The sequence below is a fragment of the Oryctolagus cuniculus genome, chromosome 5 (genome assembly GCF_051225735.1).
Source record: "Oryctolagus cuniculus isolate XC-2025 breed Fujian yellow rabbit chromosome 5, ASM5122573v1, whole genome shotgun sequence".
NCBI lineage: Eukaryota > Metazoa > Chordata > Mammalia > Lagomorpha > Leporidae > Oryctolagus > Oryctolagus cuniculus.
This window is the reverse complement of record NC_142871.1, coordinates 155,365,046-155,388,284: the sequence shown is the minus strand read 5'-3', so window position 1 is coordinate 155,388,284 and position 23,239 is coordinate 155,365,046. Positions and strand designations below refer to the sequence as shown.

Sequence of the window (23,239 nt, the reverse complement as noted above, 5' to 3'; positions counted from 1 at the left end):
GAGGCTTTTTTTTTTTTTTTTAAAAAAAAAGGGTCTTCAGCTAGAGCCTGGAACTACAGTGAGGCAAAGGGAAGACCAAGGCAGGGCCGCACGCACACTGAATCCTGGGCCCGCCCCGGCTCACCCCGGCGCTCTGCGATGTGCAGGTGCCCCGTGGACAGGTACTGCTCCATGTCCTGCTGGAAGGCTTCCTCGAAGAACTTCTGCCGCTCCTTCAGCCTCGTCTGCTGGGCGTGCTCCATGGCCAGGACCTTCTGCGTGTGCTCTGCATCCAGGTCAGCTAGGGAAGTGAATGACAGGCTTAGCTCGGCAAAGGGGCTGAGAGGGAACACGGCACGGCTACTCTCTGCCGAGCCTGGGCTGGCCCTGCTGCACCTGCTGTGCTTCTCCCTGTCACTGTTCCAGGGCCCCTGGAGCCACACCTTCGCTGGGGGCCCTCCCACCGGCATCCCCCACTGCTGTGTGACACCCAGTGGCTCGCCCTCCAGAAGCAGCTCTCCAGGAGCCCCGCAGCTGGCCAGGAGCAATCTGCCCCCACATCCCGGCACTCACACGTCTGCAGCTGACTTGCAGGTTTCAGTACAACAGGAAAAGACGTGGGGTTCTGGGCACTGGGACTACATACTACTCCTTTTAATGTTCCGTCCCCCAGCTCAGCGCCAGGCACAGTGAGCACCCAGCAAATGCTGAGCGATGGAACATTACGTAGCCCTGAAAGGGAAAGAAATCCTTACGCACGCTACAGCTGAGGACACTGTGGTAAGAGAAGTCATCTAGGGGCTGGCGCTGTGGTGTAGTGGGTAAAGCTGGCACCTGCTCGGGTGCCGGCATGCCACAGGGCACCTGTTCCGGCGCCAGCTGCTCCACTTCCAATGCAGCTGCCTCTCAATGTGCTGTGAAGGCAGCAGAGGACGGCTCAGGTGCTCGGGCCCTGGCTGCTGTGGCCACCTGGGGAGTGAACCAGCAGATGATCTCTTTCTCTTTCTCTTTCTCTCTTTCTCTTTCTCTCTCTCTCTTTCTTTTCCTCCTTTCTCCCTCTGCCTCTCCATCTCTTTAAAATAAATAAACATTAAAAAAAAGGCGGGGGTGGATCCTAAAATTCCCTTGGGGGAAATACAAATACTGTGTGATTCTGCTTATATGAGGGAGGACCCAGCGCAGGCAAATTCAGACAGTTTGGGGTGGGGGGAGGGGACAAGGAGAGTTGATGTTTAAGGGGTCTGGAGTTTCAATTTTTTTTTTTTTAAAAGAACTGTATTATTTATTTCTTTTTTAGCTACTTGAAAGGCAGACACACTCACAGAGAAGAAAAGAGAGAAATCTTTCACCTATTGGTTCACTCCCCAAATGCCTGCAACAGGTGGGTAGGCCAGCCTGAAGCCAAGAGACAAGAACCCAATCTACGTCTTCCACATGGGCAGCAGGGACCAAATCACTTGAGCCATCATCCTCTGCTTTCCTGGGTGCACATCAGCAAGAAGCTGGAATTGGAAGTGGAGCTGAGACTTTAACCCAGGCAGCTCTAATCGGGATGCAGATGTCACAGGTAGTGTCGTCGGCATTTTTCCCCTTAGATTTTTATTTACTTATTTAAAGGGCATAGGTGGGGTGAGGGATATCTTCCATCTGCTGGTTCATTCCCTAGAATGCCCCTGAGGGCTGGGGCCCCCGCCCTGAAGTCAGGAGCCAGGAACTCCACTTTGGTCTCCCACTGGGGTGGCAGGATCTACTGCCTCCCACTGGGGTGGCAGGATCTACTGCCTCCCAGACACATTAGCGAGGACCTGAAACAGTGCTCCAGTGTGGGATGTGGGTAGCCCCGGAGTCTGGGTTCTGTAAGATGAAAGGCATCTTGGAGATGGATGGTGGTGATGATCATGCAACATTATGAATGTACTTAATGTCAATACACCGGAAACATGTAAATGGTCAATATGGCGCATTTTATGTTATGTGCATTTTACCACAATAAAAAAAATGGGGATAAAAAGCCATCACCTATATTACAAATGTCCAGCTTTGGCTTTGCAATTTATTAACCAGGTAACCTAAGTCGGCTAACCCATCTTATCTGAAAATTTGGCATAGAAATATGAACCCAACATTGATAAGAAACGTCCAGGAAATATTGCGAAAGAACATGATAATTAAAGTGAGCAGAGTCCTCCACCGCAGGCCCCAGTCGGTAAAGGTCAGCAAAGACTACTGACACAGGAAGCTGAAGTTCACTAGCCAATCGATCTTTCCTGCGGCTTTAACCCTTCCTCACGGCACGCACCAAGAAAAGAAAAACCAAAATCGGCCAGACAGCGCTCACCACTGTGCACCAGCACCGGTCAGGGTTCCATCGACGTTTGCTAGCGCTCATCACTCTGCAGCGCCTGGGGCACGAGGGCAGGACAGGCCCCAGAGCTCTGCGCCCGCACAGCTCAGGCTGTGATGGCGGAGGCCCCACAGCACAGCCGACTTCACCTTGGGGGGCTTCTGGAGAACCTGCCCTAACCAGGCTCTCTGAGGGGACGAGAGAGGGACTCGACACAAGGTCATTTTCTGTGGCCGGCTTCAACGACGGGGAAGCCGCGAGGCAGGGTAGGCACGTGGCATCTGGCAGCTGAGAGGGGCCCCAGCGGCAGCCACGAGGGCACGGGCTCTGTGAGGCCCTGGGCCGAGAGGCCCGTCCCACAGGGCCCGCACCAGCGTCTACCGACGGAGCTGACAACCTGTGTGAGGGGCACGAGATCAACGAACATTCTTCAGAACTGCATCAAGTTCATCTCAGGAACACCTTCAAGCTTCTCGACAAACTAAGCTTTACTACGAAGCCGGCAGGAAAACAGGGAGGAGCTGTGTGGTGGAGGGAGCCAGGCCCGTCTCCGCCAACAGTGAGGGCAACCTCTTCAAGCCAAAGTGTGAAGAGAATGAGAAGGACATTCTAGTAACCTCCAAATCCCTCAAATACATAAGTGCATATTATACTTGTTTCATTCAAGGCAGATAAAAATAAGAATAAACCTCAACATTGGTAACTGATGTATTTTTAATCAGATGTCTTTATACTGAGTTAGAGAATTCTGTGATACTAAAATACACGTGACAAGATCAAGAAAGACCTATGAAATTTGTATATCCTTAAACGGATTTCTGAATGTAAACGAGTATCTTAGCAGGCTGTGAAGTTACATGACCACTGTAAGGCCATGCTAAATTCTGTCACTGTGACAAAATTTTAAAAATTGGGACTTACTAATTCTCCTATGCTTCTAATTATTTGAACTTATTTAGAAGAGTGTTTTGCTTCTTTTTCTTAAAGCATTTTAACTATTTTATGGGTCGTGAGAAGAGAGTGAGTGAGTGTGAGAGAGTGTGTGTGTGTGTGTGTGTGTGTGAGCCATTCATTCACTGAGGGACATCTGGGCTGTTTACAACTTCTGGCTACTATAAATACAGTCTGTACAAATGTTTGTTTATGAGTTCCTGCCTGAAAACAAATCACTTCTCTGGGACAAATGTCCAAGAGTGCCACTGTTGAGTCCTTGGGTAATTTTACTGTTCCAGTTCTGAATGGGCTGACCACACTGCTTTGCAGAGTGGCCATTCCACACACACCCCATGGTCAGCGTGTGAACGGGCCAGCTCTCTGCACCCAGGCAGCGCTCGGCGGGGCCTACTAATTGCACAGCAGACTGCCTCCTTCCTCAGAACAGGCATGTTGTGCAGTGTCTGTGATAACGCCCGTTTCAAACAACACTGGAGACTGCGTCCACTTCCCTTCCTGGTCTAATTTTCTCTACATCTGGGTTTAGTAAAATATATTTAACTTCAGAAAAACTTTAATCTGAAACTGAGAACTTGTTAGATGACAACAAAATATACAGGATTTCCTTCCAACTTGAAGACCCATCTCTCTGTAGCTTTACCACTTCACAGTTACCTTAAATTAGCTTTCACAATAAGGCATGTTCATCTGTTTTGTATCTTCCCGACCTCCTGCCTCTACCTTAACAAATGGATAAACTGTCTCAGATTTGGACCACAAAAATACCTTCAAGTAATATTTTCCAAGAATAGGAGCTTTTTAAGCTGTAGTTTTAAAATATCAACTTCTGTGCCTTTCACTTCTGTAGCTTCCCCAAGTTTTATAATCCAGCCTTCATCCATAACTGGCTTCCAAGAGACATAATTATCTTACAGCACATAGTATTTCTTTGAGTACTCCAAAGTAGTTCAGAGCCCTTGCTCCTCAGAACTGGCACTTGAAGAATTCTGTGTACACTAAAGCTGATACATTTTTAAGAGAAAGTCAAATGACTTTTTTACAGAAGGCTTCTATACCCTCCATCCAGCATACACGCCTCCCTACACACATTTATCAAGCATCAAACACACTAATTTCTCCCATATGCAGCTAAGAAAGGCTAAGCCTTACCTAAAGCACTGTGGTTTGGAAGAGTGGCAGGATCCGGACCTCCAGCAGGGGTAACGTTTACACAACAAAGGAGGCACAGCAACTCCCAGCAGAGGCCCCGGAGCAGCGAGGGAAAGGCTGTTTCCGAGTCCCTGTCGCAGGAAACACGGTTCTGCTATACGCGTTTCCACCAACTACCCTGAAGTATCTGGAGGATCAGCCAAACACAGGCTGCAGACACACAGTGTATAGGAGAAGCTTTGCCAAACATAGTCAGAGGATGCTCCATGTACCTCAGCTGCTGCGGGCGGGATGCAGCACTCTGCAGACTTCTGATGGCCCCAGGGCTGTACACGCCTTGGGTCTGCGCAAACCATCGGCTCTGCAGACCTTAGAGGTCCCATCGGTAAAAGAAGGGGGCTGCATGACGCAAACAAGGTCATTTCCAGTTCCTGATTCTGTTTTTACTTTAGGTTGGGACAGGAAGGAGTAATCCCAAATCCTGTTTGTTTTTTAGTAAACAGGTAACAGATTAGCATTAAGGAATTTAAGACCATGACAATTCAAGAGAATTAGATTTAATTATTAACAAAAACGTGAGCATATATTTTTGCATTCATTTCCCTGGTAATTTCATTGCTTAACGAATGAGTGGAAGTGAACAGTTTAAGATTAATGAGAAGTGAGAAGCAGCCTCACTCTTTGGTGGGAGGCTTCCTCACCTGTTCACAGTTCATGAGCTCAATGTGGGAGCTTAACAGGAAGCTTGGGGACTGCACCAAGACTGTACTCCCTGCAGGGGACCAACAGGCAAGTCAGTGGATAAAAGGATTTGGATTGAAAGAATGGTTCATTGTGCATTGCAGCACAGCAGGTTAAGCCTCCGCCTGTGATGGTCCCATTCCACATATGAGTGCTGGGTTGAGTCCTGGCTGCTCCGCTTTCAATCTAGCTTCCCGCTAATGCATCTTGGGAGGCGGGAGTAGCTCAAGTGCTTGGGCCCCTGCCACCCACGTGGGAGACTCACATGGAGTTTCTGGCTCATGGCTTTGGCCTGGGCCAGACCCAGCTGTTGTGGGCATTCGGGGAGTCCTCTCTCTGTCTCTGCCTTTCAAGTAGATGAAAGTAAGTCTTTTTAAAATTGTTTTTAAAGATTTTATTATTTATTTGAAAGGCAGAGTTACAGAGAGGGAGAAGGAGAGACACAGAGAGATCTTCTATCCACTGGTTCACTTGCCAAATGGCCACAATGGCCAGGGCTGAACCAGACCAAAGACAGGAGCCAGGAGCTTCATCTGGGTCTCCCAAGTGGGTACTGGGGCACAAGCACTTGAGCCATCTTCTGCTGTTTTCCCATGCACATCAGTAGCGAGCTGGATGGGAAGTGGAACGGCAGACTTGAACCGGCACCTGTTATGGTATGCTGCACTAGAGGTGGACGTTTAACCCACTAAGTCACAGGGCCAGCCCTGAAAATAAGTCTTTTGTAAAAGGGTGGTTCAATTCTATCCAAAAACTATTCTGAGATATGTTGACAAAATATGTTTACCAAAACAACATAACCAAGAGTCTATCATGTACTCCATTCTCCAATGGTCCCAACCCCATTCCCTCGCCTCATCTCTCTTCCCCCATCCTCCTTTTTTGGTAAGATTTAAAAAACATTTTTTAAAGACTTATTTATTTGAAAGTCAGAGTTATACAGATAGGGACAAATAGAGAGATCTTCTATCTTCTGATTCACTTCCCAGATGGCCACAATGGCCAGGGCTGAACCAAGCCAGAGCCAGGAGCCAGGAGCTTCTTCTGGGTCTCCCAGGCGGCTGGCAGGGGCCCAAGTACTTGAGCCATCTTTTGCTGCTCTTCCTAGGCCATTAGCAGGATCAGTAGTGGAAAAGCAGGGGCACAAATTGGCCCCCATATGGGATGCATGCCACAACATTAAAACTCTAGGTTAATAGCTTTGTGTTCCAGATATTCAGACAACAACCACGTTTCATAGAATTTTAAAGCCATATCTGTTACCTTCTTGATTTTAACCTACAGTATTGACCTGTTCATTAACAATAACTTGGGAAAGAACTGGGACAAGTTTAGATCACTACAAATTTTGATTTTTTTATTTTTATTTTTTTTTTGACAGGCAGAGTTAGACAGTGAGAGAGAGAGAGAGAGACAGAGAATTACAGACAGTGAGAGAGAGACAGTGAGAAAGGTCTTCCTTCCATTGGTTCACTCCCCTAATGGCCGCTACGGCTGGTGCTGCGCTGATCCGAAGCCAGGAGCTGGGTGCTTCCTCCCAGTCTCCCATGCAGGTGCAGGGCCCAAGCACTTGGGCCATCCTCCGCTGCCCTTCTGGGCCACAGCAGAGAGCTGGACTGGAAGAGGAGCAACCGGGACTAGTACCCAGTGCCCCAACCAGGATTAGAACCCGGGGTGCCGGCACCGCTGGCAGAGGATTAGCCAAGTGAGCCACAGCGCCGGCCCAAATTCCGATTTTTTAAATGCTGCCTGAAAGACTCTAGAAGAAGTATGAACCAACTGCTGTGTGTCTGGGAGAAAATGGGTCTCAGACATAGAAGGCCACAGGTTTTCAACATGTAGCAGCACCAGCATCACCTAGAGGGCTATGGGTCAAAGAAGGCACATTGCTAACCAAGGTGAGGCCCAGGCCAGCCCTGGCACCAGACTCAGAGGACACTGCACTGGATGAACTATACGTCTGTACACCCAGTATGCAAATATTTATAGAGTGGGAAAAAAATAAAATGGGATGCTAGCACAATTCATGGAAATGACAAAAATATCATCTCCTTAACTCTTCAAAATACCTGTGAAATCATCCAAAAGGAAAAGTTCTAGCAGCCACTAAAATACATAACCATAAACTGCCACCCGCTTTGGTCAGCCCGTTGTAGTCAGCCCCGTGGCAGGCACGAGCCCAGGGTGCACGCACTCCAACCCCCACTCTCCGGCACCCACTACCGCCCCTCCCCTGACTCAGGACCTCACCAGCAGGATTCTTGTCCTGTTTCCAGACACAGCTTAGGGAGGCTCTCACTCTGCCTCCATTCAGACATGCGTGTATAAAATCACACTTCTATTTAAAACTGACAGACAAAACTCTAGCAAATACAAACTTTGAGAAGAGAAGAAAACACACACACACACACCCAAAGCCAGCATGGAAAACAGGGTCTGCTGACAGAGGTGAGAGATGCAGCACCTATTCCCAAATCATGTGCCAAACACTTTAGTGAATAACTGATTTAAAATTACACATGTTCCAGAAATTAACACAACAAATGAAATTATTACCTGTCAGAGTCTGACGGAGATACTGAAATTATTTCACACTCTCAAAGACCATGGGCTATGAAAAAGGATGGAAAGCTGTTCAGATTTTCCTAGTGATTCTGAAATCAGAAGTTGATCATATATTAAGAACAGCACATTTGATACTAGGGAGCATAGCCTTGTCAGATATTAGAACTCCTTTGTAAGACAATAATTTTAACACTGTACAGAACAGAGAGAGATGGCGAGATCCCTGCAGTGGATCATCTCCTGAACCGGCATAATGAAGCATGTGCCACAGACAGATGAGCCAATAAAGAATTCTGTAGCAACACTACTGTGACAACTAGTCGGCCATTTAGAAAGTCAATTCACAAGAATTAAGAGTTGAATGCAAAAACTGAAATAGGACAAAAGAAAACAAATTAAACCAAATTGAATCTTTCAACTCAGGGATCTTACATGCTATTGAAGAGATCAGCAAATATTAACAGATTCTATGTAACATGAACACTAACTATGCAATACTCTGCTTTTCGTAAGATTTATTTTATTTATTTGAAAGGCAGAAAGAGAGAGAGCGAGAAAGACAGAGATCTTCCATCTGCTGGTTCACACCCCAAATGGCTGCAACAGGAGCCAAGAACTGCATCAGGGTCTCCCACTTGTGCTTTCCCAGGCACATTAGCAGGGAACTGGATCAGCAGTGAAATAGCCAGGCCCTGAACCAGAGCACTCTGATAACGGGATTCTGGCTTTGCAGGCAGTGGCTTAACCTGTTGCACCATAATGCCAGCTCCTCAATATCTTTTTTTTTTTTTTTATTTCATTTACTTGAAAGGCAGAATGAGACAGAGAGAGAAAGAGAGAGAGAGAAAGAGAGAGAGAGTCCATTGTTGACTCCCCAAATACCTGCAGCAGCTCTAGGGCTGGGCCGGGCTGAAGCCAGCAGCCAGAAGCTCCCACTCCACAAGTGTGGGAGGGATCCAAAAACTTGAGCCAGGTGGCCGGCGTTGTGGTGTAGTGGGTAAGGCCACCTCCTGAAATGTTAGCATCCAATATGGGTGCTGGTACCTGTCCTGGCTGCTCTACTTCTGGTCCAGCTGCCTGTTAGTGGCCTAAGAAGGGCAGCAGAGGATGGTCCAAGTGTTTGGGTCCCTGCTGCCCATGTGGGAGACCTGGATGAAGCTTCTGGATCCTAGCTTCAGCCTGGTCCAGGCCTGGTCACTGCGACCATCTGGTGAGTGGACCAGTGCATGGAATCTCTCTGTTTCTCACCCTCTCTCGTAGCTCTTCACATAAATAAATAAAATCTTAAAAACAAACAAAAAAACCTTGAGCTATCACCTGCTGCCTTCCAAGGTGTGCATCGGCAGGAAGCCAGATCAGAAGAGGAGCAGCTGGAACTTGAACGAGCTCTCCAATATGGCATACAAGTGGCGGTTTAACCCACTGCCGCACAAAACCTGTGGGGAGCAACTCGAACTAGACTAAGTTACTGGAATTAAGACTTATTCTATGCATCTGCTCTCCCACAATATGGCGCTGAGAAGGGAGAAACAGCTTCTACACAGCTGCCTCCAGTTCAACCAATAAACTGTAGGACCTGCTCCTGATTGGAGGAGAGCAGCGTACTCGGCGTGTGGGTAGCAGAGTTGGGATTGGTGGAAGAGGACTATAAAGGAGGAGAGAGACAACATGCACCAGGAACATCTAAGAGGAACACCTGTGCAGCCCCCGAGAGAGCCGGCCGGCGGTGTGCCGCTCCCCTGCGGAAGTGGGGAAAGTGGCCAGGGGGAACCGCCCTTCCACGGAGGTGGAAGGGACAGTAGCCAACCCGGGAAGAACCAGCAGCAAACCCGGGGAGGGCCGAGCAGACAAAAGAACAGCGCAGGGTCCTGTGTTGTTCCTCCATGAAGAGGGGGAGCGACAGAACTTGAACGAGCTCTCCAATATGGCATACAAGTGGCGGTTTAACCCACTGCCGCACAAAACCTTCCCCAAATACTCTTGAATATTTTTAAAAAATACAATCAAAAGGGAAATGCATATTAAGAAAATAGTTGCCACCAAGTGGCAAAAGACTAATATTTCTACTAAAGTAGGAAGTAAAACAAAACTCTAGGGAAAAAAAATAAGACCCCCAATAGAATCATTTCAATAGAAAAAAATGGACAATTCAGAGAAGGAAAAAAACCGTTCAGTCCTGTGTATCACTAAAAATGAAGTCACAGTTTTGGTCTATTATTTAGTACCTATATAACTATATCTACTATGTCTATCTAACACAGTATCACATACTGGCCAATATATGACACTAGCAAGAGGGAGGTGAAATACATAAGCATAAGCAATAAGAAGACTCTGCCTTTCAAATAAATAAATACATTAAAAAAAAAAAGGCAAGTTCGCACCATGGGTGAAAACCCACCTAGATCCCGCTTCTGAAACTATATCCTAAGGGTACAATGGAAAGGACTAGAAAGGAGCTATGTGCGTAAATAAACTCGTCTGTATTAAATGACATGTCCACATGGAGAAATCAAGCAGCTTCCATACCCGCTCAGTACTTTCTGTTCCTAAATTCTAAATTTAAACAAACAAAAAGCAAAGTTCTTCTTATGTCTTAACATTTGGAAGAAGGAGGGCATTGTCTGCCAACAGGATACGTATGGGCACAACAGGCAAAACACTGTGCACCTGAGGGTCCGTCCTCAGTGTGTCATAGGGACACATCGCAGTCAAGCAATTCTGTGTCTGTGGCAAAAGTGACGCAGATTGGCTGCTGTTTTATAAAAGCACCTTGGAGCCATCTCCACAAACCTAATGCCATACGCTTGTGCAGAGAGGTGGGGAACAGGAGGGAAAGGGCAGTAAGTCAGGACATCTGAATATAAACATACATCATTCATTTATAAACAGAGACAAATGCCTGGGAAGAGTGATCAGGCATGGTCCAGAAGAGGTTTTGTGATTTGTTTTTTCAATTGTGAGAAAAAACATTTGAGATCTAAAGTTTATCATTTGTTATTCAAACTTGTATGTCAGTGTCTTATCCATGCGAGCACTAGCGACCATGTGGCAACTGTAAACTAATTCTGACAGCAAACTCTCACTTCAGAATGGAGAAACACGCATCAGAGGATTTCTCAAGAATCTGATGAGAAACGAGACACAGCCGTAAAGACACCACTCACAGTTTTATGCTAAGCCCCCAAGTCTGAGGGCTTGTAATACGAGCATTTCTACCACGGAAACAAAAAGGAGTTTCTTCTTTTTAAAGAGGACCTGAAATACCAAAGTCCAGACTCTGGCGCCCTGGGCACCTTGGTCTCACCCTCTCAGAGTTGACTCTCCGGTGCTATGCTGCATTATCCATTTTTTGCCCCCAGCATTTTATACTCAGCTTGCTGTGGACCAAGACCAAACCCTAAAAAGTTTCAACAAGTTAAGAGGCTTTCGGGGGTGGGTGTCCTGGTGTAATGGTTAAGCCCACTGCTTGGGATGCCGCATTCCATGTTGGAACATCAGTTCCCAGTCGCTCTGCTCCCCATCCAGTTTCCTGTCTGAGTGCCTAGGAAAGCAGCAGGTGACGGCTCAAGTACTTGGGTCCCTGCCACCCACTTGGGAGACCTGATAGTTTCTGGTTCCTGGCTTTGGCCTGGCCAGTTCTGGGTATCGTGGGCATTTGGAGAATGAACCAGCAGATGGGAAATGTCTGCCCTTCCCCACCCCCCCCCACCTCCCACTTCTGCCTTTCAAGTAAAGAAATAAATTTTTTAAAACACCCTTTAAAGAAAATCCTTTTAACTCTTCAGAGCCAAGATTCAATTTTTTTTCTGGTTCAGTATCCCAGGGACACCTGTATTTCAACAGGACACTGCAGAATCCAAACACACTTGCAAGCTTTGGAAACGAAACTAGAGAGATGAATCATTTCACTCTTTTTGGGCAAGGGCTCCTCTGGTCCCTGGGAGACCTGTGCCACACCTGCAGGAGTCAGCTCTGCCTGGCCAGTCCCACTTCCCCTGCAGACCTGCTCCTGTGCCAACCTAACTACAGACACCTCGGGCCCCACGATCCTCTGTGGAACTCCAGGAAATCAAACTCATGCCTAAGATCTCACACAATGACCCTCAACGTTAATCAGGATCACGCAGGTGTTCTACGTCTTTGGACTTCATCACTGAGAACACTAAAACAGTCACCTTTAGAGAGGTTTCAACTCACTCTGTCTAGATTTCAAATTAAGTAAACCAAAAATTACAATCTGGGACCATGGGTCTCAAAACTTTTCGAGTTTGAAATCTTCCTCACCATTTATTGAGAAAATGTGTGACATCAAAAATAGCACTTCAATTTAATCTCCCACAACATGTACACACATTGCCTGCATCTGCAACGCACAACAGTCACCACGTAAGACAGGAAGCTCAACAGGCTTTGGAGCACAGGCTCCTGTTTATCAATGTCCTCCCGGCTCCAGGTGAAACCGGTCCGTCTCTACATGGTCAGTGAGTCAGTGCTCAGATGGAAAGCTGATCCTGCTGGAAACCTCTTTATTTCCAGAAATAGTTTAGAAACAGGGAGTTACCACCTGCAATTACCAGTGGCTGACAAGAATGCATTAGCATTCAGAAGGCTGGGTTTATCAATGAGTGACAGGAATTCATTAGCATTCAGAAGGCTGCCTCTGCCTCTCCCTTTTCCACCTCTTTGTCTCTTCTCACTGCCAGCTGCCGGTGCAGAGACAGGAGCTGTGCCCCCCAGGCAGGGTGGTGGTACTGCTGCAGGGATGGCAAGAGGCAGCCCTCAAGTGGAGCTGCCCCATGGGGGTGGCCTGGCCACAAGTGTGAGTGCTCCTGCTGCCCTGGCAACACGTTCTGAGCTCCCACCACGCTGGGACACGTTCCTTCTCAGAGAAGACAGTCTGCCAGGCTTGCTTTCCTCTAACACTTCTCTGCGGTTAACTGCTGTGAGGATGTAGGGGAAATGGGTAGAGAGACAGAGATGACTTGGAAGAACAGAACAGTGTGTGCGTGTGCGTGTGCACGCGCGCACGTGTGACAAGGCTGCCCTGGTGGGAGCCTCTGTGGGGGCTTGTGGCCCACAAGAGGCCATCAGTGCTGAGCAGACAGAGGGACCAAAATGTGTTCAGAGACGATTTTACCCTCCTGCTCTTCCTATCTTCTTGTGGGCAGCGAACACTTTTTTTTTTTTTAAGAGGAATTTTATTTTATTTATGTTTTTTGCTGACATAGTATGAGGAAAAACAAATTTGACACCATTCAAATAACTATAAAATACCATTCACATCAGATTTTATGAGATTTACAGCATTCTGTGCATGTTAGTGGTTGTATAAGGAGGCGAAAAACATGATGCCAACCCTTAGTATTTAGTTTACCCACACACGGTAAGAAACAAAACAAGTAAAGGCCCCTCTTCCAGGCCAGCTCTCTGCTGTGGTCAGGAGTGCAGTGGAGGATGGCCCAAGTGCTTGGGCCCTGCACCCCATGGGAGACCAGGATAAGTACCTGGTTCCTGCCATCGGATCAGCGCGGTGCGCTGGCCATGGCAGCCATTGGAGGGTGAACCAACGGCAAAGGAAGACCTTTCTCTCTGTCTCTCTCTCACTGTCCACTCTGCCTGTCAAAAAACAAACAAACAAACAAACAAACAAAAAAAAACACAAAAAAAACAAGTAAAGGGTTTCCATGAACTTACTGCAAAAACAGGGCAAACTACTTAACCTAGGAAGCTGTAAAAACAAACTGGAAAGGACCCGGCGAAGCTGACAGACAACACACGTCAGGGTCATGGGGCTGAGCTTTCTGCACCAGCTCATCTGTCCATCAAGACCACGCCCCGTGTGTCTGGGGAGAACTTTTCTAAGAACAGCTGAGAAACCAACCCACTATTCAGGAAGCGCCCTATGAAGCTGCCTTCCCAGCACGGCCCGGGGGGTGCCCTGGCTCTGAGATGGGGGCTCCGCTCTGTGTCCCTGCTCACTGCTCCCTTCCCTGGCAAATGTGGGAGAGCCAGCCTCTCTTCCTTCCACACTCCGTGCAACTGGTGCAGCTTCCCTGCTGCCCCAGGCCTGCCCTTCTCCCCACGGGACACTAGGTTCCTCGGGGGTAGATGCTGTGTCCTTCAGCTTGGCAGCTCTCGTGACAGTCACAGAGCTGGCACTCAGCACAAGTCTAACAAATGTACTCTCAAAACCACAAAATGACGACTGTGCAGGAAACGCCAATGGCAAGAGCAGGGGACAGCACGGTGGCCAGCCTGCAACTGGCTGCTTGGCGGCAGAGCTGCCGAGAGCGGTCACCGCAGGCCAGATGTCTGCGGTACAGTGGAGCGCACGGCCATTCAGGACACAGCAGCAACGTGGCCAGGATGTGCTGAAATCCCACAGCGCAGCCATCTAGGCTACCCGTGGAAGCAGGGCACAGGGGCAGGCCGTGGCCACGACATCACAGTGGCCTGCAGGGTCGGTGCAGTGCACATCCCCAAACACCTGCACTCAACGAGATCCATTTCAGTGCCAAAGTCTGGGGAGCTGTTGGCAGAGAAACTCCTAACATTAAAAATAGCCTTCTAAAAATAACAAATCACCCTCTGATGATAAATAAGCCTCTGAATCACTCTCTAAAATTCATATTCACAAAAATGACTCCACGAACCTCTCGCAGGGCTGACAACAAAGTCAGAGTAGGCAGACTGAAGGGCCACAGAGGATATTTCTGGAAAACAGCACACAGCCTGTAAAAGGCCCCGTGTTTCTGTCAACACAGGCCAGGCAGCCCAGAGCCTCCCTCCTGTACCCAGTTAAACGGCAGCAATTCCTACACAAGATGCCTGTGTGTGGCGAGAAAGGATAACTCACAAGCTGAGCTACCATTCCTAAAAGACTGACTGCGCTCTGAAAACCGCGACGGGGCAGGGTCCTGTCCGCAAGCTCCCCGCAGACCCAGACCGGAGACCACCCACCAACCCAATGCAGAGTGAGCTGTTTCCTCCATGATCTTCCGCTAGAACAAAGCAGGAACTCAGACTGACTGCGAAATGCGTGAATTAATGATTGCAAGAGAGGAGTAACAAGGCACAGCGCTCAGGATAGACCCGCTCAGGAAAAAGTTTAGTCTGTGCCCGACAGACTCTTTGTCTATCACACTGAGTCTTCCTGTGCGATCATGAGTGGAAGAGGAGGGCACCTGCTGACCCCTGAGAGACCCCTAGCCTGAAAAGCAAGTAAAACACATCGGGTTTACTTTCTGAGAGGGTCTGCAATGTCTTAGAAACATTGCATGTTCAGCAGACACACAAGGTCCTAGATAAAGATGCAGGATTTTGAAGGCGTTAGATCATAAACTTCCTACTACGCAGGGTGGTGGCAAACGTATTTGTATATGTGTCCTGTTTCACGCTCAGAGAGCAGGACCCACCACATGCCGGAGGCGATGCGTGAGGAGCAGCACTGTGGCATAAAGGGTGCCAGGCCATCACTTCTACCTCTTGTGCAAAGGGGTTCACGACAGTGCTCTTGGCGACGGACAAGCTTGCCATCTCTAAACCATGCTAAACCCAGGGGATCCCTTAGACACAGACCGAAAGTCTGAAAGATGATTCCTCAGTCCGAGGCTGAAGGAATTCCAGAAAACAACAAACGGAGCTGGCACTGTGGCGCAGGGGGTTAAGCTGCCACCTGTGACGACGGCATCCCATGTGGGTGCTGGTTTCAATTCGGGCTGCTCTATTTCCAACGTATCTCCCTGTTAATGGCCTGGGAAAAGCACAAGATAGCCCAATGCTTGGGTCCCTGTACCCATGTGGGAGACCTGGATGCAGCTCTTGGCTCCTGGTTTCCGCCTGGCTCAACTCTGGCTGTGTGGTTGCCTGTGGAGTGAACCAGTAGACAGAAGGTCTCTCTCTGTCTCTCCTTGCTCTCTCTGTAACTCTTTCAAATAAACAAAAATCTTAAAAGAGGAAACAGCAGGCCGGCACTGCAGCTCAACAGGCTAATCCTCTGCCTGCAGCGCTGGCCCTCCGGGTTCTAGTCCCAGTCGGGGCACCGGATTCTGTCCCGGTTGCTCCTCTTCCAGTCCAGCTCTCTGCTGTGGCCTGGGAAGGCAGTGGAGGATGGCCCAAGTGCTTGGGCCCTGCACCTGCATGGGAGACCAGGAGAAGCACCTGGCTCCTGGCTTCAGATCAGTGCAATGCACCGGCTGCAGTGTGCCGGCTGCAGCAGCCATTGGAGGGTGAACCAATGGTAAAGGAAGAAAGGAAGACCTTTCTCTCTGTCTCTCTCTCTCTCTCACTGTCCACTCTGCCTGTCCAAAAAAAAGAGGAAACACCAGAGGCTTGTAGGTCACTCTCACCTCCCCTCACCCTTCATCCCTGAAGCCTGGTGTGAGACCCTTGTGTGGAGGGGCCCTCCCACACCTGCAGGAAGGAAGCCAAGGACACACAGAAGAATGGAACAGGAAGCCTTGCCCAGGCCCAGATTACTACCTTAGACCACATCCTTCTGTCTCACTGTTTCTCCACAACTGTGCCCTCCTCAGCAGACCCCGCATAGGCACACACAGTTCCCTGTTTCCTTGGGTCTTGGATGCGGGAGGCCCCACAGTATATACACGCACATGCTTGCCTCTAGTCCTCCCGTCCTGGGTGATGGGGCCTCAGCCCTGAACCCTGACGTGGATAAGAAAAGGAGCCTTCCCTCAGTACCTGAGTGTGCACACAAGGGATAAAATCCTTTTCAATTGACGAGAATCCCTCCATAGAAGTCCTATGTTACCATTTAGCAGTTAGGAACCTAAAATGAGCTAGCAAAAGAATTTCAACAGCATGTACTAGTCTTCATTTCTCTCTCTCTCTAGAATCTCAATCCACCAAAACCTTTGCTTCTGTTTCATAAAGCTAACAGGAAATATGTCCCCAGGTATCCCTGTCACTGGCTAATCCCCTGAGCAGCTCAAAGGCCTTCCTATAGACCCTGAAAGCACCTGCTGTTCTCCAAAGTTGTCTTTCAGGTTTTCAGTTACATTCCAGGGAGAGGTATGGTCACTGGCCACCCTGGTCCAGACCATACTGCAAGAGCAAGACCTGCACCTTTAGGTCAGAAAGCACCAAGGTCACCCTCTGTCTCACTTTCATACCAAGAGCTTGGGCTCAGGAGGAGTGGGGGCCTACTGCACTGCGCCTGTGTGGATCGGTATCCACCCAAACCTGCCATGACAAGAACCTGCCCTCTGACATATTCCTTCCCTCTAAAATACCCACTTCTCCTGCTTTCGAAATCATTCCCCCGTGGTCTCCTTATTTGCTGCAAGTGATTTATCTTGCATGACAACTAGCCAGAAAGTGGGCCCATGGTTCTGGGTGGGTCCCAGCCACTCAACATACAGAATGGATAGTGTTTAGTGAAAACAGCACGTTTTAGTTTTCGGAGCAAGACTTTTCTCGCCACTAGCTTAGCAACGTCAGTGCTTCCTGTGATAAAATGAACCACATTTACTGCGATCCCTCTGAGAAGTAGCAATTTGCTTCTATTAATTCACTGAGTCAATTAAGGGACACTCTGGGAAAATCATATTAAAGATTCTGTCACAGGGCCAGCGCTGTGGCGCAGCAGATTAACGCCTGGCCTGAGGCACCAGCATCCCATAAGGGCGCCAGTTCAAGACCTGGCTGCTCCACTTCCGATCCAGCTCTCTGCTACGGCCTGGGAAAGCAGCAGAAGTTGGACCAAGTCCTAGGGACCCTGCACCCATGTGGGAGACCCAGAAGAAGCTCCTGGCTCCTGGTTTTGGATTGGTGTAGCTCTGGCCATTGCAGCCAATCAGGGAGTGAACCATCAGATGGAAGACCTCTCTCTCTCTTTCTGCCTCTCCTCTCTCTGTGTAACTCTTTCAAATAAATAAATAAATCTTAAATAAAAAAGATTCTGCCACATTTTGTATTTCAGAACCAAAATAAAAGCTTAAGAGTTTAAAGTAGACACTGTAGTCCTTGAAATGTCTCAAATCATCTTGTGCTGAGTTGCTGGGTTACACACAGTCTGCGTCTCTTCCAGCATTCTCCTGCATCCACCACACTGTTCGGAAGTTTACCCGAGTCACAGAACAGGTGGGTCAATCCCAGGGAGGGCGCGGCCCACAAGCCACGTCCACCTAAAGCTCTTCCTCCCCACAGCAAAAGGACCGCATATTCAACGTGTGGGTGACAGGGTTCAGGAGAAAGGATGACTCTGGGAAACACAGCCACGAGACTCGGAAAACAAAGCGACCCTTCTGGGAGAGACGTTCACACCCACAAGGGCACCTGCCCCTGTGAGGCTGTGACTCACTACAGACCTCGCCAATGGAGAAGGTGACCATTCCCGTCTCGGTAACAAACCTGAATCTGTGTAACAAACCTTACTCTTGTTCACCAGACTCTCCTGGAGCCCCCGGCCCCCCACCCTCCTTTCTGAGTGCACATGTACACAGGTCAGAGGCCTGAGCCTCCTCTTTGAAAGTTTCACTGCTCCCTGGGTATCAGCAATGTACACATGAGATACACATGTGCTATACAGGTCACTCCTTATTTCCCAAATGTACATGTGAGGCACATGTTACTCACTGTTCCTGAGTATCATCAATGCACACAAGAGGTATCTCTTACTAGCTTCTGCTTGGTTTTCTCTTGTTAATCTGTCTTTTGTTATAGGGGCACACTGAGAGCTTATAAAGGTAGATGAAAAATTATTTTTCCGCCTCCATATGCTTCTCAAATTCTACACTCACTCTCCAAAGGTCCATAAAATCTGACCAACAATAAACCTTACTCGTATCTCCAGCACTTTTCCTGGTCACCCCACCCCAGCTGGCCTTACCCCACTCTTTCTTTGTTGCAGCAGAGGATGGTACTGCAGCCTAACGTAGCCTGAACGACTTTCAGGCAGGAGACACTGGGAGACTTCTCTCAGTATCTCCCACGAATACAGGAGGTGTTCGTGTTGTTACACTAGTCTTTCTCTCCTTAGCCTGGCCTTTGTTACATGGGTGTGTCCCCACTAAGAGCAATGAAGGGTGCAGGGAAAATAACTTTCCTTCTCTTATGTGCGTGTATGGCAGAATGCTTGCATACAGACTGACTCCTAACTTCCCCAGTCTTAAGAAGGAGGGGGACAGCACTGAGAACCCATAGCTGTGTTGGGCTATGAAGACAATCTCTTCCTGGTGAAGTAAACTCAACAAGCGTAACCAGAAAGACGGGTGTGCTGGGGAAACAGAGCGGAAGCCTCAGAAACCCTGACAGTCTCCTGGCTGGCAGGTGCGCTCTCCAACGTCCCTAACAGTCTCTGCTTGCACAACTCCCCAATCCCAATCCACACTGGCCCTCTTCTTAACTCCTTTCCTTTTTCATCTTATTTGAAAGGCACAGAGACAGAGAGTCCTACCTGTTGGTTCACTCCCCAAATGCCTTCAACAGCCAGGGCTGGTCCAGGGCCAAGCCAGGTGCCTGAAACTCAATCTGGCTCTCCCACAGGTAGCAGGGTCTCAAGGACTTAGCCATCACCTGCTGCTTCCTAGGGTATGCATTACTCCCACATGGGTGCAGAGACCCAAGTGCTTCACAAAGAACCAAATCTAAAAAAGTGCGCACTACTGAAAAAATGAAAATCTGTAAACTGGAAGAAGACACTGGCAATCATAGACCTGATGAATCCATGTCGTGGGGCTGGCGCTGCGTCAGAGTAGGCAGAGCCACTGCCTGCAGTGCAGCATCCCATATGGGTGTCAGCTCAAGTCCTGGCTGCTCCACTTCCGATCCAGCGCTCTACTATGGCCTGGGAAGGCAGTGGAAGATGGCCCAAGTCCTTGGGCCCCTGAACCGACATGGGAGACTGGGAAGAAGCGCCTGGCTCCTGGCTTCGGAATGGCGTAGCTCTGGCCGTTGCGGCCATTTGGGGAATGAACTAACGGAAGGAAGACCTTTCTTTCTGTCTCTCCCTCTGTCTGTAACTCTACCTCTCAAATAAAAGAAATTAAAAAAATCTTAAAAAAAAAAGGATCCATATTGCGCGCGCACGTGTGTGTGTAAACCTCCTATGGGCAGGTGTTTGGTGCAATGGTTAATATGCCTCTTGGGGCCGGTGCCGCGGCTCAATAGGCTAATCCTCCACCTAGCGGCGCCGGCACACCAGGTTCTAGTCCCGGTCGGGGAGCTGGATTCTGTCCCTGTTGCCCCTCTTCCAGGCCAGCTCTCTGCTGTGGCCCGGGAGTGCAGTGAAGGATGGCCCAAGTGCTTGGGCCCTGTACCCAATGGGAGACCAGGATAAGTACCTGGCTCCTGCCTTCGGATCAGTGCGGTGCGCTGGCCGCAGCGCACCAGCCGTGGCGGCCATTGGAGGGTGAACCAACGGCAAAAAGGAAGACCTTTCTCTCTGTCTCTCTCTCTCACTATCCACTCTGTCAAAAAAAAAAAAAAAAAAAAAAAAAAGCCTCTTGGGACATCTGCATCCCATATCAGAATACATGGGTTGAGTACATGGGTTTGAGTTTTGACTCTGCTCCCAATTCCAGCTCTCTGCACAGTGGCTATTCCTCAAGTACTTGGGTCCTTGCCACCCACTTGGGAGACTTGGATCCAATTCTAGGTTCCTTGCTTCAGCTTGTCCAACTCTGGCTGTTACAGGCTTTTGGGGAGCAAACCAGCAGATGCAAGATCCCTGTTGCTCTGTCACCCTCTGTCACCCCTTCTGCCTTGCAAATAAAAATTTAAAAATAATTAAAAATTTTAAAACTCAACAAGAAAGACAATCCAGTTAAGAAATAGGGAAGAGGTCGAAGCTGTGGTATAGTGGGTAAAGCCACCGCCTGCAATGCCCAAGTCCTTGGGCCCCTGCACCTGTGTGGTAGACCCGCAAGAAGGTCCTGGCTCCTGGCTTTGGATCAGCTTGGCTCCAGCAGTTGTGGTCATCTGAGGAGTGAACCAGCAGATGGAAGACTGCCCCCCCCCACCTCTCTGTAACTCTGCCTTTCAAATAATTAAGAAAGAGAGGGAGAGAGAGAGAAACAGGAAAAATATTTCAATAGTCATTTCACTAAAAAATGGCTAACAGACACAGTACCATAGCCATTACAATGGCTACCTTAAAAAGGACAGAAAATAACAAGTGGGAAGGAACTGAACGCTCACAGTTGCTGGTGGGAAGGTAAAAAGGCCAGTGTAGAAAGCAATCTGATCGCTTTCTTAGAAAAGCTAAACATAAACTTACAGAGCCCAGCAACTGCATTCGGCAGAAACGAAAATGTTTGTCCACACAAAGCTGACCCAGGAGTGTGTACAGCAGTCCTCCTCCCAGAAGCCCCCACTGGAAACAGTCCGAGTTTTATGGCATGTCAGTTACACTTCAAGAAAACCGCTTAAAAACAAGAGCTCCCCTCCAGACTTCCAGAAAGCCCCCAGCGCAGGGAGCACCACAGCAGCACGCGGCACTGCCACACTTCCGTCTCCTGCAGGAGGGCAGCCTGGCCAGCAGGAAGAGCACGGCTGTGAAAGCAGGCCCACATGCGTGCTGTGAACACGGGCCAAGGCTCACACGCGTGCTGTGAATGCGGGCCAAGGCTCACATGTGTGCTGTGAACGTGGGCCAAGGCTCACACGTGTGCTGTGAACACGGGCCAAGGCCCACACGCGTGCTGTGAAAGCAGGCCAAGGCTCACACGCATGCTGTGAACGCGGGCCAAGGCCCACACACGTGCTGTAAAAGTGAGCCAAGGCTCACACGCGTGCTGTGAACGCGGGCCAAGGCCCACACGCGTGCTGTAAAAGTGAGCCAAGGCTCACACGCGTGCTGTGAACGCGGGCCAAGGCCCACACGCGTGCTGTAAAAGTGAGCCAAGGCTCACACGCGTGCTGTGAACGCGGGCCAAGGCCCACATGTGTGCTGTGAAAGCGGGCCAAGGCCCACACGCGTGCTGTGAACGCGGGCCAAGGCCCACATGTGTGCTGTGAACGCGGGCCAAGGCCCACACGCGTGCTGTAAAAGTGAGCCAAGGCTCACACACGTGCTGTGAACGCGGGCCAAGGCCCACACGTGTGCTGTGAACGTGGGCCAAGGCCCACACGCGTGCTGTGAACGCGGGCCAAGGCCCACACGTGTGCTTCCTCGCTCCTGGCTGGGTCATCCTGAACAGCACTTACAGTCAGAGACAAGAACACTTCCCATTGCAGCGAGGACTGATCCTGCGGCTTATGTCTCTGAAAGGGGGTTCAGGACACGCTACCCCAAAATGCAACACCTCAGCATTTAAGGAAAGGGCAGAAGCAGGAAAGTCTCTCTGGCCTTCCCCTGCCTTCTGCCAGGAAGGAGTCCACACACACAGCCCATCCCACCTGATGCAGGTCCCAGAGGAGCCCTCCTGATGCCCCGAGGAAAGGAGCGCCCTCCCCCGGAAGACTCACGGCCCTGCCAGGGCTCCTGCTTCATCACCTGACATTAGATCACACCCCGCCCAGTCACACCTCTGCAGGACTCTAGGCAGGAAAACACGCAGGTCCCCCGTTTCCTTGTGTATGCATTTCTGAAGACTGCTGTGTTACGTAATACGTGCATCAAATAAATCAGAATGCCTTTTTCTCTCATTCATTTGTCCACTGTAGTGCCTCAACCATGAACCCTACAATGTATGGCGGGAAAATGACCTTTCTCCCCTGCACCCCTGGAAGCTACTGTTCTCATAGCCACCAACGGCTCAGGTGTTGTCAAATCCAACAACTGTGCTGAATCCTCACGTCACCGTGAAGTGGACAGAGTCATCACCCTCTCCAGTATCTCCAAATCTTGTCTGTCCTGCCTCCATGCCATCCTCCTCCCTCCAGTATCTTCCAACTGGTCTCTCTCCTTCCAGTTAGCCCCTCTGCAATCTATTTGCCATGTACTTAACACCCAGTGACCTTTTCAAATTATGAGTCAGTCTACTTCCTCCCACACTCTACTCAAAATCTGTTGTTGGCTTTCCATTGCAATCAGAATGAAAAATCCAAACTCTTCATAATTGCCCATCAAGCTGACGGGGTTGAGGCCACACCACCCAAAACATGGTCCCCTGGCATCTGAGAAGACAGCAGAAGCAGGACGCCACGCTGACCTCCTGCAGCCCTTCTCCCCAGAGCGTTCCACAAAGGAGCCTCTGCAGCAGCTCGTGAGACACTCACCAGAGATACCCTCCTTGTACCCAGGAGAAAGGGGCACCCCCGTCTCTGAACACACAGCCTCGCTGGGTCCCCTCCCCCAGATCATTGCACGAGGTCCTCCCCTTTTGCCCTCCACCTCCATTTCTCCACTGCCGACTGCATTCGTCAAACGTAACACAAAAATGCACACTGCTATGGCTTGGGTCGAAAGCTGGATCTCCAGTGTGGGGGAGCACAGGTGGTGGGAGCTCTGAGAGGTGGGGCCTAGTGGGAGTGGTCAGATCCTTGGGGCACTGCCCTCAGACAGGATTAAGGAAGTGGGCATGGACCCTGATTAGGGTGAGT

At 49.5% G+C, this 23,239-nt stretch overlaps 1 protein-coding gene across 9 annotated transcripts in view; it reads right to left on the bottom strand.

Annotated features, from left to right (window-relative positions):
• Positions 1 to 23,239, bottom strand: part of DTNBP1 (dystrobrevin binding protein 1) — a 144,965-nt gene that overhangs the window by 13,055 nt on the left and 108,671 nt on the right. For 6 of the 9 annotated variants that reach the window (XM_051855833.3, XM_089334429.1, XM_070074381.2 and 3 more), the window contains one exon: positions 125 to 280. The exons of 2 other annotated variants lie outside the window; for them this stretch is intronic. In XM_051855833.3, coding sequence (XP_051711793.1) covers positions 125 to 280 — 156 coding nt within the window. Of the gene's footprint in view, positions 1 to 124; positions 281 to 9,049; positions 9,263 to 23,239 lie in introns of those variants that run through there. One more of the 9 variants, XM_089334431.1, reaches the window with a different exon arrangement.